Source organism: Pseudorasbora parva, chromosome 11 (assembly GCF_024679245.1).
Source record: "Pseudorasbora parva isolate DD20220531a chromosome 11, ASM2467924v1, whole genome shotgun sequence".
NCBI lineage: Eukaryota > Metazoa > Chordata > Actinopteri > Cypriniformes > Gobionidae > Pseudorasbora > Pseudorasbora parva.
The window spans coordinates 6,228,240-6,247,240 of NC_090182.1; the positions used below are offsets into that span (position 1 = coordinate 6,228,240).

General features: G+C 42.3%; 2 protein-coding genes across 6 annotated transcripts in view; one reads left to right on the forward strand and one right to left on the reverse strand.

Annotated features, from left to right (window-relative positions):
- frmpd3 (FERM and PDZ domain containing 3) overlaps positions 1 to 19,001 on the reverse strand; it is a 407,976-nt gene that overhangs the window by 180,774 nt on the left and 208,201 nt on the right. The window lies entirely within an intron of this gene.
- Positions 1,994 to 7,045, forward strand: LOC137092181 (zinc finger and SCAN domain-containing protein 25-like). 2 transcript variants are annotated; one of them, XM_067456440.1, is made up of 3 exons: positions 1,994 to 3,150; positions 3,312 to 3,466; positions 6,785 to 7,045. In XM_067456440.1, the coding sequence occupies exons 1-2, from the start codon at positions 2,351 to 2,353 to the stop codon at positions 3,325 to 3,327; spliced, it is 816 nt and encodes a 271-aa protein (XP_067312541.1). In that variant the 5' UTR covers positions 1,994 to 2,350; the 3' UTR covers positions 3,328 to 3,466; positions 6,785 to 7,045. The 2 variants fall into 2 exon arrangements, with proteins under 2 accessions (XP_067312541.1, XP_067312542.1); XM_067456441.1 differs by lacking the exon at positions 6,785 to 7,045 and adding an exon at positions 6,253 to 6,583.

Here is a 19,001-nt window from a genome sequence, read left to right on the forward strand (position 1 = left end):
CACCATTATATATATATATATATATATATATATATATATATATATATATATATATATATATTAGGGGTGTAACGATACACGTATTCATATTGAACCGTTCGGTACAAGGCTTTCGGTTCGGTACGCGGTACGCATTATGTACCGAACGGTTCTTGGTCTAATTAATTAGATTTGGAAAATAAAAAAGTGTGTGATATATAATATTATGCGTTCAACACGGAAGCCCAATAACCAAAACGACGTAACAGGCAATGCCCCTGACACCGCCGAAGAGAAAAAAACAAAAAACAATATGTTTTAGGCTGCTCAGTCAGGTGCTCGCTTACTCAGTATACGATGAATGCTCATTGCAAAATGGCTATTGCGTTTAACAAACCAGAAATAGAAGATCCTCCAATAACCAACGGGTCTGGTGTGTTGGTGAACATTGGATTCTCTGTAAATTATGATGGTGTTGGCAAGAGTGATGGATTAAAAAACAACGGTATGTCGCATTTGCTACATGATGGTACAGCAGCGGGAATAATTCATGTCATGTCAATCAACTCATTTACGCCGACAACAAGACGATAAAAAGAAGAAACAGCCACAAACTATCCCCGCAGCATTTAGACCGACATTTCCAACTTATTCAAATGGCAAGACATTTATAGGCCCGGAAATGAGACCTTACGCCCGTTTCACACAAACTCCGTCTGCAGTGCGTAGCCTATGCAGAGCTTATTTTTTTCTGTACCCATGTTAAAGGTTGCGGACTGAAAACGCAACATATGTGAAAGGACAACAGGGCGTGCGGCTCCTGCACCGCATACGCACTGCAGACGGAGTTTTAAGAACGTGCTTAAAGTAATTCAGCCCCATTACAATGTTCCTTTACGAGCCCATTTCAGCCAGTAATTCCTGCTTTGTACTAAAAAACAAAAGCCCAAATAGAGAATCAATTGGCCAAAGCAACAGCGGTTGCTCTGACAACAAACAGCTGGACGTCAAGGGCTACACAAAGCTACCTGAATGTAACGGCACATTACATTACCGATGAATGGGAGCTGAACAGCCACGTTCTTCAGACACGCCCCTTGAGAGTCACACAAGTGAGGATTTGGCCAAAGGGATGACAGAAGCTGTAGTGTGTGAAAAAAGTGTGGAGAGAGCTATTGTAAAGAGCTAATGTCTATTTCTGTAACTACATAGAAGATGGGTAAAGTATCCATCTTTGTTCAATGTAAAACAATAAAAAAAAAAAATTCATACTTTTACAATTTATCTGCCAATTTTGTTCTTTTTTTTGTTTGTATCTAAAACGTACTGAACTGAACCGTGACACCAGTGTATCGTATCGAACCGAACCGTGAATTTTGTGAACCGTTACACTCCTAATATATATAAAAACACATACACACACACATACATAAACACATTTACAGCTATGGAAACTATAAATATTCACATATCCGTAGTATCAAAATATAGATAGCAAAAATTATAATGTTTTGGGTAGATCCTTGGTAATTGCACAACTAGGAGATGACACAACCTTATTTTTAAAGAACTATGATCAAATACCTAATGCCTTAAAAGCTGTATCTTGTTTTTCTGAAGCTTTGGGGTTATATTTAAACTTGTGAAAAATGTGAAATGTTGACCAATCATGACAATACACAAAATGTTATTTATAATATTCCTGTCAAAAATAAGATCACATACTTGGGAATAACTATTACAAAATTTTAAGGGACAATACAAAAATACAGAATATCTGGTAAATATTTCCACATTTGGAAGAATTTTATTAACAAAGATGGAAGGAATATCAAGATTAATTTACCCAGCATATACATTAGCAGTACCAGAAAGGTGCATTAAGGAAATAAACTAAATCCATTATAATTTTATTTGGAACAATAAGCAGCATATGATTCAAAAAGGTGATTGTGGCAAGGGGGGCGTGGTTAAGCGAGGTCTGCAGCGGGAGAGAGAGCCGCGGGACGAGCGGTAAGTGAGTGGGTTGGACGCAGATTAATAACATCTGTCTCTTGTTCCAGTAATGAGCGCGGAGAGGGTATAAAACCTCGGTGGAACCAGAGACCAGAAAGAGAGAGAGACGGACGGTTGATGCACAAACCCCAGAGACTGAGAAACCGGAACCCGGAAGTGCCGACCCGGAAGTGATCGTTGTTATATTGAGAGAGAGAAACTATACACTACTGAGTGTGTTTTGACAGTGAATGAGAATAAATAAAGAAAGCATCAACCGTCCAGCCGACCCCCGTGTCCTCTTCCTTCCTCATATTATCGAACTTTGTTACACTGGTGCCGAAACCCGGGAAGGAAGTAGGACAGCGCCGCCGCCATGCAGACGCCCTCCGCCTCGCCATTTGCGGACATTATCACATCCCTTGCGGTCCTCCATCAGGACCTACATCAAGCCATGCTGGACCTTCGGGCAGACCAGGAGCGCCGCTTCGAGGCCATTGTCCGAGGCCAGCAAGAGGACCGCGAGAAGTTCCGGAGCTGGATCGACCGGGAGGTTCGCACCGAAGCCGCCGGGCTGGCCAGCGCACCGGTCCACGTGCCTCTGCACAAAATGGGGCCACAAGATGACCCGGAGGCCTTTATTGACCTCTTTCAAAAGGCCGCGGAGGCCTGCGGGTGGCCCCGGGCACAGTGGCCGGTGCGCCTGATACCACTGCTGACAGGAGAAGCCCAGGCGGCTGCACAACAGCTACCGGTGGCGAACCTCCTTGAGTACGATGACCTGAAGAAGGCCATCCTTCAGCGGGTCGGCCGCTCCCCGGAGCAACACCGACAGAGGTTCCGCTCCCTGGAGTGGGGAGAGGCTGGCCGACCCTTCGCGATGGCCCAACAGCTCCGGGACTCATGCCGCAGATGGCTCCTGGCCGGCGGAAGCGACGTGGACCACATCGTCGATCTGGTGGTACTGGAGCAGTTCATCGCTCGGCTCCCAAAGAAAACTGCCGAGTGGGTCCAGTGCCACCGGCCCACGTCGCTGGAGACGGCCATCCACCTGGCGGAGGACCACCTGGTGGCGTGCCCGGGGGTCGGCGCACCCCTTCTAACCTCTCGCTCTCTCTCTCCCCCCTCTGTATCTCCCTCTCCTCCTATCCCTCTCCCTAGGTCCCGCCCTCCGGGCCCTCCTCGGATTCCCCCCAGAGGCCGGGGTGGGATGGGCCCTGGACCGTTCGGGAGTTCGCGGGCTCTGCCCAGGGGGGCGGGGCTGCTGGGGGTGGGGGGTGACAATGGCTCTGGTTCCACGCCCTCCCCGCGCTCATTTTCCAACCCACTCCCCGCCACAGGGGCGGCGGGTAGGCCTGGGCTGGCCTGCTGGCGGTGCGGTGATCCGGATCATTTTGTGGACCGATGTCCGATGATGGACATCGGGACAATGATCCGGATCCCGGACGTCCAGCGGACCACCCCCGATCAAGCAGGAGAGTACCAAATTCCTGTAAGTATCAAGGGGGGTACATATCAGGCCTTGGTGGATTAAGGATGTAACCAAACCTCGATCCATCAAAGCCTGATGCAGCCTGGGGCATTGGATACAAGCCGCATGGTTAAGGTGCGGTGTGTGCACGGGGATGTGGTGGAATATCCGGTTGTCCCAGTCACGATACAATTTCGGGGGCAAAAGCATAATATAGAGGTGGCGGTTAGTCCACACCTCCGGCATCCGCTAATTCTGGGGACGAATTGGCCCGCCTTTACGGCTTTATTGGGATCGTTGTGCGCGGATGCCGCTTGGGAGAAAAAGGCGAGGAAGGGGGCGGTGCGAGTACAGCTTGGGGAGACTGAACCGGGACCCTCGGGGACAACTCCAGAGGAACCGAGCGGGATCGAGAGACTAATTCTCTCGGACCGCGATGACTTCCCTCTGGAGCAGTCACAGGATGAAACCCTTAAGAACGCTTTCCAGCAGGTCCGATCGATCGACGGACAGTCTCTCCAACCTGCCTTGCCTGTCTCCTATCCATATTTTGCCATAATAAAGGATCGGTTGTATCGAGTGACCCAAGACACTCAGACAAAGTTAGATACAACCCAGTTGTTAGTACCAAAGAACCGCCGGGAAATGCTTTTCCAGGCGGCTCACTCTAATCCGATGGCGGGCCACCTGGGACAGGCGGCCACGCTGAATCGCTTAATGACCCGATTTTTTTGGCCAGGCATTCATGACAATGTGTGCAGGTGGTGCGCGTCTTGTCCGGAATGTCAGTTGGTGAACCCACTGGCCGCCCCAAAAGCGCCATTGCGCCCCCTTCCATTAATGCAGGTCCCCTTCGAGAGAATTGCGATGGACCTCATCGGGCCATTAGAGCGATTCGCACGCGGACATCGTTTTGCATTAGTTATCGTGGACTACGCAACACGTTATCCGGAAGCAGTGGCTCTCCGCAACATCTCGGCGGAGAGTGTTGCGGACGCACTGTTTCGTTTAATCTCCCGAGTGGGGATTCCGAAGGAAATCCTCACTGATCAAGGCACGGCGTTTATGTCACGCACGTTAAGCGAATTGTACAGATTATTGGGCATTAAATCCATCCGAACCAGCGTCTATCACCCACAAACAGTCGGCTTGGTCGAACGGTTTAATCGCACTCTTAAATCCATGATCCGTAAATTCGTACAGGAAGACGCCAAAAATTGGGATCGGTGGTTAGAACCCCTCTTATTTGCGGTGCGGGAGGTCCCGCAAGCCTCCATGGGGTTTTCCCCCTTCAAGCTTCTCTACGGACGACAGCCCCGGGGGGTGCTGGACGTCCTACGAGAAACTTGGGAGGAGGGACCTTCTTTGGCCAAGAACGAAATTCAGTATGTGCTGGACTTGCGAACAAAACTCCACACCTTGGGGCGGCTATCGAGGGAGAATTTGTTGCAAGCCCAGGACCGCCAGAGCCGGACATATAACAGGGGTACGAAGCTACGCAAATTCACACCGGGAGAGAAAGTGCTCGTTCTACTCCCTACGTCGAGCTCGAAATTAATGTCAAAGTGGCAGGGGCCGTTTGAGGTCGCACGACAAGTAGGAGAGCTCGATTATGAAGTGATTCGATCCGATAGGAACGGGGCACGTCAGATATACCACCTCAACCTGCTTAAAAAATGGAATGAGGTGGAATCAGTGTTGTTGGCAACGGTGATCGGGGGAGAGGATGATCTCGGGCCAGAGGCGAGCATTAAAGCACAATCAGTCGCGCTGGCCCCTGGGGGAGATCACCTCTCACCGTTCCAACTCACTGATTTATCAAAATTACAGGCGGAGTTCGCGGACGTGTTCTCGCCCCTACCGGGACGTACCGACTTGATTCAGCACCATATCGAGACCGAGCCGGGCGTGGTAGTTCGCCGTATCGTTTGCCTGAACACAAGAAAAAGGTAGTTCAGGAAGAATTAGGCGCAATGCTCGACATGGGAGTAATCGAGGAGTCCAACAGTGACTGGGCGAGCCCGATAGTTTTGGTCCCCAAGACAGACGGCTCGGTCAGGTTCTGTGTGGACTACCGCAAGGTGAACGCTGTGTCGAAATTCGACGCATATCCAATGCCGCGGGTTGACGAGTTGCTTGATCGGTTGGGCACGGCTCGATTTTATTCGACACTGGACTTAACAAAGGGCTATTGGCAGATCCCCTTGTCTCCATTGTCCAAAGAAAAGACAGCTTTCACCACGCCGTTTGGATTGCACCAATTTGTCACGCTTCCTTTCGGGTTGTTCGGGGCGCCCGCTACCTTTCAGCGCCTCATGGACAGGATTTTGCATCCCCATGCCGCATATGCTGCTGCCTATCTGGATGATATCGTGATTTACAGTCACGATTGGCAGCGGCATATGCAGCATGTCAGGGCGGTCTTGAGGTCGCTGAGGGGAGCGGGGCTTATGGCCAACCCGAAGAAGTGTGCGATTGGGCGGGTGGAAGTAAGGTATCTGGGCTTCCACTTGGGTCATGGACAGGTGCGTCCCCAAATTGATAAGACCGCAGCAATTGCAACCTGTCCGAGACCCAAGACCAAAAAGGAGGTTAGGCAGTTCTTGGGGCTGGCGGGATATTATAGACGGTTCATACCAAATTATTCGGACCTCACCAGCCCTTTGACTGACCTGACTAGAAAGGGGCTACCAGATACGGTCCAGTGGACGGAGCCGTGTCAACAGGCTTTTACCCGAGTGAAGGCTGCTCTATGTGGCGGGCCGCTTTTACACTCCCCTGACTTTTCTCTCCCTTTCTTGTTGCAGACTGACGCGTCGGACAGGGGGCTGGGCGCAGTCCTGGCCCAGGAGGTGGAGGGGGGAGAGCGGCCGGTGCTGTACATTAGCCGTAAGCTCTCCAAGAGGGAAGCTAAGTACAGCACCATAGAGAAGGAGTGTCTGGCCATTAGGTGGGCCGTTCTCACCCTCCGCTACTACCTCCTGGGGCGGGAGTTCACCCTCTGTTCGGACCACGCTCCTCTCCAATGGCTCCACCGCATGAAGGATACCAACGCGCGGATCACCCGTTGGTATCTAGCTCTTCAGCCGTTTAAATTCAAGGTGGTCCACAGGCCGGGTGCTCAGATGGCTGTGGCCGATTTCCTCTCCAGAAATGGGGTGGGGGGGGGGGGGGGGGGGGGTCTGCAGGCCGGACGGCTCCCCGGCCTGAGTCGGGCGGTGGGGGTATGTGGCAAGGGGGGCGTGGTTCAGCGAGGTCTGCAGCGGGAGAGAGAGCCGCGGGACGAGCGGTAAGTGAGTGGGTTGGACGCAGATTAATAACACCTGTCTCTTGTTCCAGTAATGAGCGCGGAGAGGGTATAAAACCTCGGTGGAACCAGAGACCAGAGAGAGAGAGAGACGGACGGTTGATGCACAAACCCCAGAGACTGAGAAACCGGAACCCAGAAGTGCCGACCCGGAAGTGATCGTTGTTATATTGAGAGAGAGAAACTATACACTACTGAGTGTGTTTTGACAGTGAATGAGAATAAATAAAGAAAGCATCAACCGTCCAGCCGACCCCCGTGTCCTCTTCCTTCCTCATATTATCGAACTTTGTTACAGTGATATGGTAAAATCGGCAGAAGAAGGAGAGATGAATGTAATTGATTTTGGGAAAATGAATGGTATGATTAAGTCAAAATGGTTACAAACATTTGTAAAAGATGAAAAAACGTTATGGTTTAGTCTTCCTTTTCATCTTTTCCAAGGGGTAGAGGGAATTTCTATTCTTTTACGGTGTGATTTTAAACCATTAAAACTGCCTTTTAAGTTATCTGATTTTCATATGCAGGTGTTACTATACTGGAAAATGTTGTACAAGCAAAATTTTACTCCACATAAGGCTATAATTTGGGATAACAGATGTAATGTACACACGTTAAAATCTTTATGTTATAAAGACTGGATGGAAAAATGGAGTTTGGGCTGTTATACATTTAATGGATGAAGATGGTAATATGTTAAGTTATGATAATCTTAAATTAAAGTTTATTTGGATTGTTCATATAGACAATATTCTTTAGTTGTTAAAGCTATTCCTGTGGTGTTGAGAAATCTAATTAAGGGTATATTACAATACTCTTCTGTAATACCCACACCTCTGGAGTTGTATAATCTCTTGGATGAAAAATGTAATGACAAGGTTTTGAGATCACTTATTACAAAATAATATTTTTCTCTTCCTGTTAAAAGAAAAAATCTTTCTCCAAGGATTTCCAAAGTTGACACTATCAAAGTTTGAAACAGATACTTGTCATTTCTCTTGTACCTAAAATAAAAGAAGTACATTTAAATTTCTAAGGGCGTTTTCACACCTGAAAGTCTGCACCAAGGTCTGAACCAAAGTTTGTGTTTTGATAAATTGTATCCATTTGGTTAGTTTTGGTTTTCTTTCACATTGCAGTTATGCCAACGCACTAAAGGACTTTACACTCCCACTGGCGTCCTGTCGTCATCATCTATATGGGCTGCATCTTAACATTGATTGGTTTGTTAGCGGACGTGTGTCTGATGTCAGTGTGTTGTCAATTCAACAAGAATGAATGAACAGATGCATACCGTTGCCAATACTGTTAATATTATGGCATTACTATCTGCAGCACCAACTATACTCGAGGCAAATTCACCAAATGAACATCCTCGTTGAACATTTTATCGGCGCCGACAGAAAAGGAGGAGAAGACTAGGCTACTTTTTTAGCCAAACAATGTATTTTGTTTTATAGTTATGTTTAAATATCATAATGTTATATTTAAATTTCACCTAGGCTATATTGATTATGAAACGTTCACAGATGTGCAATATATGTCAAAGACATCGGGTCATAAATGATTTTGACCACTTCATTAAGTTTTGTTTTGTAGAAAGCTTTGTATAAATTATATCCTTATTTTAATAAACGTTTCATCATTTGCCTGAATTTAATAAATAAGCTTTAATAAATAATATAACAGACAAACCGTGACGGAGCGATCATTTGCGTTGCACATGAACTGGAGCGGTCCCATAAATAAACCGAAACTCAGCATATAGGCTACTTGTCTAACACACAAGAAATAATAATCAATACAGCATGAAGACTAGACGTATCAAAGGTTTATCTAAGAAATTGTTCATGTCTCTTAAAGGAGTACTTCAGCGCTGGGAAGATGAATCTGTATTTAAACTGGGTCATTAATGTAGTAGAAATGTGAAATTATTTTTGAATTTGGTGCCTTCTAGACTGAGAACAGACAGAAAATTTATTTTTTTCTCATGGGGATGAAAGACTACAATTCCCAGAATGCTTCGCTGCCCTGTGAGGCCATTACCAAAGCCACCGCTACTAGATTGCTGTCACTGAGATGGAGAAGACACTACAATTAAAAACTGAACGTGTGTGTTCAATAATGAGTGAGTCGCCGCACGAGTCTCACAGCACTGAGCACTAACTGCAGGAGTGAGATAAATGAGCTGATGAGCTCTCGTGATGAGAGCTGAGGTAATCGCGACTACACTCGCGGCATACATTCACAACGCCAGTTCAGTCTGGCGCGTTTCAGTTCATGCCTTTGCAAGCTTGACTTTCATAGAAATTAATTTGAGAAGTTAAAAGACTTCCATTGCTCACCATAGCTCCGTTTAAACTCCATCCCCCATGCGCGGGTTCAAAACATGCGGAAATGGCTCCCTCTGCTGGCTGTAGTCTTTAGCTTTTGTCCAAACATTCCTCCTATGATGCAAATACCGTCAATTTGCATCATAGGAGGAATTTTTCCAGAAATAAAATGCATAAATCTCTTGTCTCAGGGGGATATGAGGGGGGAAAGCACATTTATTTGAATATACTCCAGGGTTTCTACTAATACAAAGCCATATGCTAATCGCTGAAGTAACCCTTTAAGCCTAAACTTAAAAATTAAGAGTAAGCAGTGATTTCTCTCATTTTAAGAATATAAAGGGAGTTTTTACACTGGCAGTTTAATTCAGAGCAGGGCACAGTTCGTATGAAAAATTGGTAATGAGCACCAGTGAGCGCACCAGAACTACATTATACCTGGAGGAGGTCCATATTCCACGAGTAGGAATATAGTGCGGCCCCTTTAATTTATTGAACTGCCGGTATTTTGCGTGTGCGCGCCGAACTGGGCCGTGATTCACGTGGACAGTGTGAAGAACACGGACTCGGGAGCGTGCTTATTCAGGAAAGTAACCTGTGCATTTCGTTTTAGCCGATTGTAATGTATTTAGTTCAATAAAACAGGTGTACGGTAAGCGGTGATGGTGTTAATGATTTACCTCAGACATGAGCGAGAGTGAGCTGCAGTGCATCGCGCTCAGACTGCAGAGAATGTGCTCAGTGAAAAAACACACTTTTCTTTCTGGAGTCTTATAAAAGTTAAACAGAAAATATGGTAGCTTATGTAGGCTATAACTGCACTTTTGGTTTATAATATTAATGTTAATCTCAACCCTTTTCTTTGCCTATTAATGTTTGCTGCTGCATCCTTTGCGTCTGACTGCTCTCACTTTTTCCATCTACGGGCTATGCATACACGGATTAAACAGAAAATGCGCGCTGCGTTAACGCGCGTTAATAAATTTAGTGCCGTTAAAATGATACTTCGACAACCCTAATATATGTATATATATATTAGGGCTGTCAATAGTTTATTTTTTTAAATTGCGATTAATCACACCTGTATTGCGCGATTAATCGCATGCTTATTATGAAATTAAACAGTTGCCATGTATCTTATTTAACACATTAATTTTGTCATAATTTGCTATAACTTAAGTAAAATTCGATTCGTTCGCGAACCGGTCATCACTAACGTTCACACATGACAAATCAAAAATTATCTTTCCTGAGTGTGTGTGGAAACAACGCGAATGTACTGAATGAATGCTGCGTTAGATCGCGCGCACATGTTCTCTGTGCATCAACAGATTCTCACGCGATTACTGTCCGACACCACAATTGCGCTCTTCAGAAACAATCGCAGAATACGACAGAGCTTGTGTTTTAAAGCAAAGCAAACACTAGAATGAACAAATCACTAAAACGCGCTATGAGTCTCTATTCTCTCTGGTGTATCAGCCCGGCCTTACTTTAGCACTGTTTGGATAAATTAGATTACTGGATCACTGAACACTTTCCCAGAGTTTAATGCTTAAATTATATATATTTATTTTCACGCTATATATATATATATATATATATATATAGCGTGAAAATAAATAGTTAAGAAAATCACCAGAGGTGGGTAGAGTAGCCAAAATCTTTACTCAAGTAAAAGTACAAGTACTTACGGAAATATTTACTCAAGTAAAAGTAAAAGTAACAATCGTAATAGTTACTTGAGTAAGAGTAAAAAAGTATTAGATGAAAAAACTACTCAAGTACTTAGTTACTAGTTACTTTCGATCTGATTGATAAGATCCAAAAACCCTGAATTTCAGACTACTTAGAGAGCTTTCACACACCTCCATATATATATATGTGTGTGTGTGTGTGTGTGTGTGTGTGTGTGTGTGTGTTTAATGGTTAAACCGTGTAAATTAATGGTGTGCTGGGCTAACCACAGCTCTTTTTAAAACATACTTTGTTCTTATATTTTTATAAGTATATGCATTCTTAAAAATAGAGTCCCATTTTTAAATGTATGTATACACTGCAGACTGTTGTCTGTCCGGATATGTGTATAAATGCAAGATGTCACATTAGGCTATTCAATTTGTTTCGTTTTTAGCCTGATCTCATCAGTACCTATGGCAACGTTTATGCAAACCACAAAGTATGTACCAATATGTACATATTGCGACAGTTTCAAAGTGAAATGTCCACTGGGTGGCGCTAAAAGCTTATTTTTTTCCAGAACAGATTTGCATGAATCTGACATGTTTTGTTACGTTGTGTTTTTAACGTACACCCAAACTAAACCTACCCGAAAGTGTTAACAACAGCAAATCTGACAAAAATAAAATTGTGTCCATGTATTTTTAGCTTGTGTTTAGAACTTGTCTTTGAGCTCTTTTATCATGACTCGTTCTTCATGGGGTTCGTTCTCAAGCTTTTCGCATTGTAAATACAAATCTGTATCAGCTGAGCTATCGAGCAAATCTGGTGAATCAGAAAAGCAGAACATGGAGCTGTGACGCAAAATTCAAAATGTTTTAGTTTACAAACCAGACTAAAAAAAATGCAGTTTTTCTGCCTATAGTGTTCATTTCTGTTGGAAACTGCAGTGTGTATTGGTGCGTATTTTGTGGTTTGCAAAAACATTGTCACAGGTACATTTTACCAATGAGGTTGCTCGTTTTATATTAAAAAAAAAAAGATATGTAAATGTGCAGATGTGAACGTTTGTTTGTGGACGTGTGTTCGGAGGATTCAAACGATTTGTCAATGCTTGCACAAGAGCGCATATGAGGAAAACACTCGGACAGTGTGTGAAATAGTATTACAATAAAGGAAAAGTGCCCATAGTTACCAAATTACCATTAATAGTGTTCAAATATAGGCATCATTGTTACACTTACCGCTGTTTTTTCAGGTTGGAGCTGGAATTATTGTATGCTGAGATGTCAGTTCGTTTTGGTGAACACAGCATGCATTAAATTATGAAACTGTTCTTTTTGACATCTTGGACTGAAAACAGGCTGAACTTGAGGCCACGTACGGGTGATCTGCCGTAGCTCACACATCTCCCTCTGCTTCGGCCATCATCTTCTGACTAAACGCGCGCTTATTTTATGCGGGTGACAATATCCACCTCTCGCGAAGCAGACTCTCCAACGTTTCGCGAGACTTGCGAACAAGTCATAACTTATTTTAAAATATATAATTAATTATCACCATTGACAGTAGCAGAGGAACGCCACCGAATGTAACGAAGTAAAAGTACAGTTTTTTCACAAGAAATGTACTTGAGTAAAAGTAAAAGTACCCATTTTTAAATATACTCTAAAAGTACAAGTTACCCAAAAAATTTACTCAAGTAAATGTAACGAAGTAAATGTAATTCGTTACTACCCACCTCTGAAAATCACGCTGTTCACGCGAGCTGACTACACGAGCGGTTCTGTTTAAAATGCTGCACGCTCCATCCTGCATGTGCTGTGAGTTTAACCTGATTTTTTTTACTAATCCTACCACCAGAACTTCCTGTAAATGGTCTGAAAGTCCAAACTATACAGAAAATGCTTTCACACAAGAAAAGAACCGAACCTTTGTTCAGTTTAATCCGGACCGAGACTACTGTTTCACACCTGTAATTTTGGTTCGTACCAAACTGAAAAGTCAGAAAATCCGGACCAAACAAGGTAGGTGTGAAAGCACCCTAAGAGTGAGGTTTAATTAAGATAGAAATGTCTGTAAAATTTGTCAAAAAGATATTTCAGAAACATCTTTTTTATGATTGTACAATTGTTGAGTCCTTTTGGGACAAATTGTATGAGTGGTTGTAGACAAAAAAAAATGTAATACCTGCCTCTGACTATCATATTGTAAAATTTGTTGTCTTTTTGGACAACAAAGACATAGGGCCCTATTTTAACGATCTGAAACGCAAGTGTCAAAGCGCAAAGCGCAAGTAACTTTGTGGGCGGGTCTCGGCGCTGTTGCTATTTTTCCGGCGGGATAAATGGCTCTTGCGCCCGGCGCAAATCTAAAATGGGTTGGTCTGAAGTAGCTTCATTATTCATAGGTGTGGTTTGGGCGTAACGTGAATAAACCAATCAGAGCGTCATCCAACATTCCCTTTAAAAGCAGCTGCGCAAGTTCCCTTATGGATTGCTATTATTATGGCGTATTTACCAGGCGCACGTTCTTGTAAGAGCAGCCCTTACGAAACAAAAATATATTGCAGTATATTGGAAAATTTCATGCAATACATTAGGCAATATATTCACATATATGGGAATTAATATTTATATCTTTCAATATATTGCAATATATTGAAAGCGGCAATCATTTGTATATTTTGCAATATATTACATGAATATATAATATATTTTATAATACCATCAATATATTATTCCATATATTTACAATATATTAAAATATATTTCAAGTAATATATTGGTAAATATATTTTCCTTTCGTAAGGGAGTGAAAGACAGAGAAGTTGTGTTGTAGCCTATGGGGATGGGAGAAACTAGGGGTGTCAACAATAATCGATTCGGCGATGCATCGCGATGCGGGGCATGAACGATTCAGCATCGATGCGGCAAAGTGCCATAATCGATTATGTGCAATTCACCTTTATTCCACAAGGTGGCAATGTCTGATACCCAATAATGAAGTGACGTTTCACTCATAGTTACCTCTGACAGAAAACGAAACAATAATTATAATCTGCAAAACTTGAAATGGGTCAGTGATTTACTTCAGAGAGCAAGTACTAAACACAATCATATGTTAGTGTCACTGTCTCTTGATGATGGATGTGGTCAAGAAGCTGTCAGTGATCAAAATATTGATTTTGAAGACGTTGAAAATGAGTTTGGAGAATATGCTCGAGATCGCGAATATGACGCAGATGCTGAATCTACTGGTAAACGAACTCTGACGAGGTCATATGATGATGGTATTAAACATCTGCTCAAACTGAATCCTTCCAAGCTCCAAAAGGTAACGAAATAGGTTTTATTTTATTCTTCTGTAGCTGTTACTCTAAAATCAGGAGTTTTATATGTTATCAGGGCAGGTAGAGGTCTATCCATGTTAAATATAGATCTGGGTCGCTAACGACCTGAATATGTAAGAATGTTTGGTGAAACAGTCATGCATTTAAGGGTTAATTGCATTTTATTTAATTTTATTTAATTACATTTTATTTTATTTAATAACTTTTATGTCAAAGATACAGGAGACACATAGCAGCCAATACAACCTGTTGTTTAATATCTGCTTGTATTGCCTCATGACTGATGAAAAATTTGCTTTGTGTGCAGTAGAATTCTGATGCATCACAATGCATCGTAGAATCGAATTGAATCGAATCGTTACCTGGTGAATCGTAATCGAATCGAATCGTGAAGGCAGTGCCAATGCACACCCCTAGGAGAAACCCACCCAAAATAGCGTCGGTTAAACAGTTTTTCAGTCGATTTTTTTTTCCTGGTTCTTGACGGACAAACCAATTTGTCAGATGTCCTTCTCTACATATATGTCTTGCCACTATTGGGGAAACAGGCCTGATCCTTAATTACTACAATAAGCCTGAATAATTTGTAAGCTAGATTTATGCCTATTTTTTCACATCTTCGTGGCACACCACAATGTGTTAATATTGTTTTTAGTGTAACAATTTATGATTTGCAAAAATAACTGTTGCAGCTGTGTAGATTTCATGAGCAAAGTGTATGCGCGTTGTACACGCTATACATTATGGTCAAGCATGCGCCCTTAAAATAGCATAATGAACAACGCGCCACTGACTGTAGACTAGGTTTTTTCTGGTCAGTGGCGCAACTGTTTAATGGAACAGCAAAATAGCACCAGGGATTGTTTGCACCGGAACACGCCTCCTTTTTTTGCGCTGAACCGCCCAGGGAGCGCAAGTTCATTCACTAGTTTAGCGACGTGCTTCTGTGGAGGGTGCTTCTGTGCCTTTGTGCGGGTGCAAAATAGGAATGACACATGCGTCGGTGTACAAAGTCAATTGCGCTGGGTGCAAGATAGGGCCCATTGAATTTTTGTGTAATAATATGATGATTGTAGCCAAATTGTACATACACAAATGTAGATTTGTTAAAGTTTCTCCATGTTTTGAGGCATGTAAAAATGACTTTAAGATTTTATTTAAATCCTTTAAAACAACTAAAAATGTGGAGTGCCTTAAAGCTCTCTGAATTACTGGCAATATATATGGATTTATTTGGTGTTATGTTACTATTATCTTGTTTACAATATGCTGCTTGGTTGTATTGTTAATGTCTATAATTGATAATCTATCATTGATTTGTTATTTGAAATGATTCAATAATTTATTTATTTTTAAAAGCTGAACAAAGGAAGAAGATTTTAAGTGCATGCCTTGCTAGAAACTCCAAAATGAGTAATAGGATAGGATATCCTGGACCTAGTCAAGATCCTGGCAGCCAAATTTTGTACAGACTGCAGTTTATTAAGTGTGGATTTCAAAACTCCAGCAAAAAGGGCAGCTAATCTATCCAAGAGATGACAAAGGAATTTATCAGCTTTTCATCTACAGAGAAATTTAGCATAGCACGCAATCTTACTACTTTCTAAGGTGAAAAAAAGAATGATTTAACTGTACTCTGAACAAAAGAATCAAGTGAAAGACTAGCATCAAAAATAACTCTATCATTAATCAAAGACAGTGCTTTGGAAATTTGATGAAGGTAACCAATGACCATAACTTCAGTTTTACCACTGTTCAGACACAAGAAATTAGGATTTATCCATGTTTTTATCTCAGAAAAACCTATACCTTGTGCGGGGGCCGGGGGGCACTGTGGCTATGTATGGGTGCCCAGGCGCTCTGCTTAATCAGTCAGTCAATCAATTATTACTATTTTTCTTTCATTTAATTTAAATTTTATGCATATATATATGTATATTATATATATACTCTTTATACATTCCCAGATCCACCATCCTTACTCAACTCCCAAATCCAACCCTCCACCACCACCTTCTGTGTCTTCACTACTGTCATCTATTTTTGTTTTCATCATTTCATTTCTGTCATTTCATTCATACGGCGCAATAATTCCGATCTTTCATGTATTCATACTCTTGTGTAATCGACGCCCCATCCTAAATAAATCTGTCTCTTCCATGATACCCTGAAAATTTTGAATAATCTGATCTAATATGGTTTCCGAACTGTAAGGTTGCCAGAATAATAATCTTACACGGTGTGTTAATAGGCCAGAGGAGAACTGGCACCCCGACTGAGTCTGGTTTCTCCCAAGGTTTATTTTTCTCCATCATGCCCTGATGGAGTTTTGGTTCCTTGCCACTGTCGCCTTTGGCTTGGCTTGCTCAGTTGGGGACACTAAAAATATGATTAAAGTTATTCAACTTATTATACAAATAAAATGTATGAATTAGGTCTTATTTAATTCTATAAACTATAATACTGATCTGCCAACATTGTCGCTATATGATAAATTAAACTAAGCTGATAACATCACTGTTTTCTCCAGTACGACTGTACAGCCAAATCTAATTTTGTCGCAATATTATCCTGTTTGACACTGTGAAGCTGCTTTGACACAATCGTGATTGTAAAACCGCTATATAAATAAAGTTGATTGATTGATTGATTGATATCTAGAGCCAACCTGTATGCAATAACACTCAGCCTCAATATCTGTTGTTAATGTTTTTTCATATCCAGATACTATTCTAATACTATGTGTAGTACTCTTGTCTATTGTATTGTTATAGTTTCTTTGTAACTTCATTCTTGTTTACTTTTAAAAAAAAAGAACAAAGAAAAAAAAATACAGTCAGAGAAAACCAACATATGGTTGTTTACTAGGGCTGGGATAAACGATTATTTTTTAAACGATTAATCTAGCGATTATTTTTTCGATGCATCGATTAATCTAACGATTCATTTTCCCTGTCCGATTCGGTTATGATTCGATTCGATTACCGATTATCTCCCCATTAATTGCCTAATAGCAATTTATACATGTTGATTTAATTTTCTGAATGAAAAAACGAATTCCTTAACATTGCAATATATGTTTATTGCTCTTAAAATTCCAAAGTAAGACTATACAATGCATTCAATAAAACCTTCAAAACATAAAGTACACACACACACACACACACACACACACACACACACACACACACACACACAAATAAATAAGTATTAACCAACAACAAAGAAACATATTATACGATATATATTATATTTTCTATGTATGCAACTCAGCCTACAGGCTATGCCCATCGATTAAATATCAACAAGTTGGTTAATCAAATCCGGGGACACACTGCAAGCGTGAGCGTCTCGGCTGCGTGGCGTGTCCGTTTTTGTTTCGGCTCCCATGTTAACAGGTTCTGCACACTGCCTGTGACGCGTGGAAAACGCGTGCATGCTAGAAATAGAAGAGTGCCTATTTTTCACGTGTGTTGGGAGCGTCTCCAGGCAAAATAGAATAGGAAAAGATGTTTATATATAATTTTGACACGAATACATATTATTAAATTACATTTTCATGTTTGAAAGTCTGTAGGTTTACATAAATGCAGATATAGGCCTAATTGTAATAATAAAAAACGTCAATTATTCTGTAGCCTAGTATTTGCCGTCAATACCATAGATATGTGGCTACTCCCGACGTTTTCTTTGCTGTATCAGTAGGCTATTTCTGTTTAACATTAGGAATAGGGCTTCCCTCCGCATCAATAGCAGCAGCAGCGCCGCGTCAGACACGCTAGTAGTTTGCACGCTTCTAGTGTGCAAAGGCAGAGAAAACGCCACGCAGCCCCGTGGCTGACCCGCAACAGAAACGCCACGCGCATCCGCGGCATGACAGTGAAAAAAGTTACATGTAGAGTGCATTACGGGCGCCAATACTCCGTTTAAAACCGGAATAGTCCTGGGATGAAACTGCTCACTTAGAGGATGGATACCCTCGGTCACATCAGCGCGATTAGACATTGAACATTTTAAATTTAAAACAGCTTATTATGTAGGTAACGTAGCCAATGTATCCGATGCTTTCACTTGATGCAAACGTTTGTTTTTGTGATTAAAATACATCAAATATTACCAAAACATCTGTCTTCCTGTGTGCAGAAATTTGTTTATGTAGCCGTGACAACAAAACGCGTGCGCGCCTGGAGCAGGCGCTCTTAACACAGACGCGCATGCCTGTGATGCTCCGTGCGCACCGCGCGCCAACCCGCATAGACTGTGGCCAACCCGCAAGCCTTGCACTTCTGAAAGTCTGAGGAGCCACTCGTGTTGCTACCATAGATATACATAATAAATAATATACTTAATTACATAATATACTTTATTATGTACATCTATGGTTGCTACTACTCTCCGGCGCCGCCATCTTTATTTTGAATCTGACGAATCGACGCGCATATTTTGCGTCGACGTATTTTTTGCGTCGACGTCATCGATGACGTCGACGCGTTGTCCCAGCCCTATTGTTTACCAAATTTTGAGTGTATATAAATCTGCGTATCATCATCATAAAAGTGGTGATGGAGACCGAGCAAAGCAACAAATGACCAAATGGTGACAGATATATGTTAAAGAGTAAAGGGCCCAAGACTGAACCCTGGGGACAACAATGAAAACAGAGCTAATATCAGACCTGAAAACAACCAATAGAAACAAACTGAGACGGCCAGTAAAATAGGATTTAAACCACTTTTTTAAACCATTTAAACCAAAGCTGTCACAGTAATAGACTAAGATCAACAGGAGGGATGTCACGATACCAAAATTCCAGTAGTCGATACCAATACCATAACATTTTTACAGTTCTCGGTACTAATTTTGGTACCACAGCAAAATGTTTTT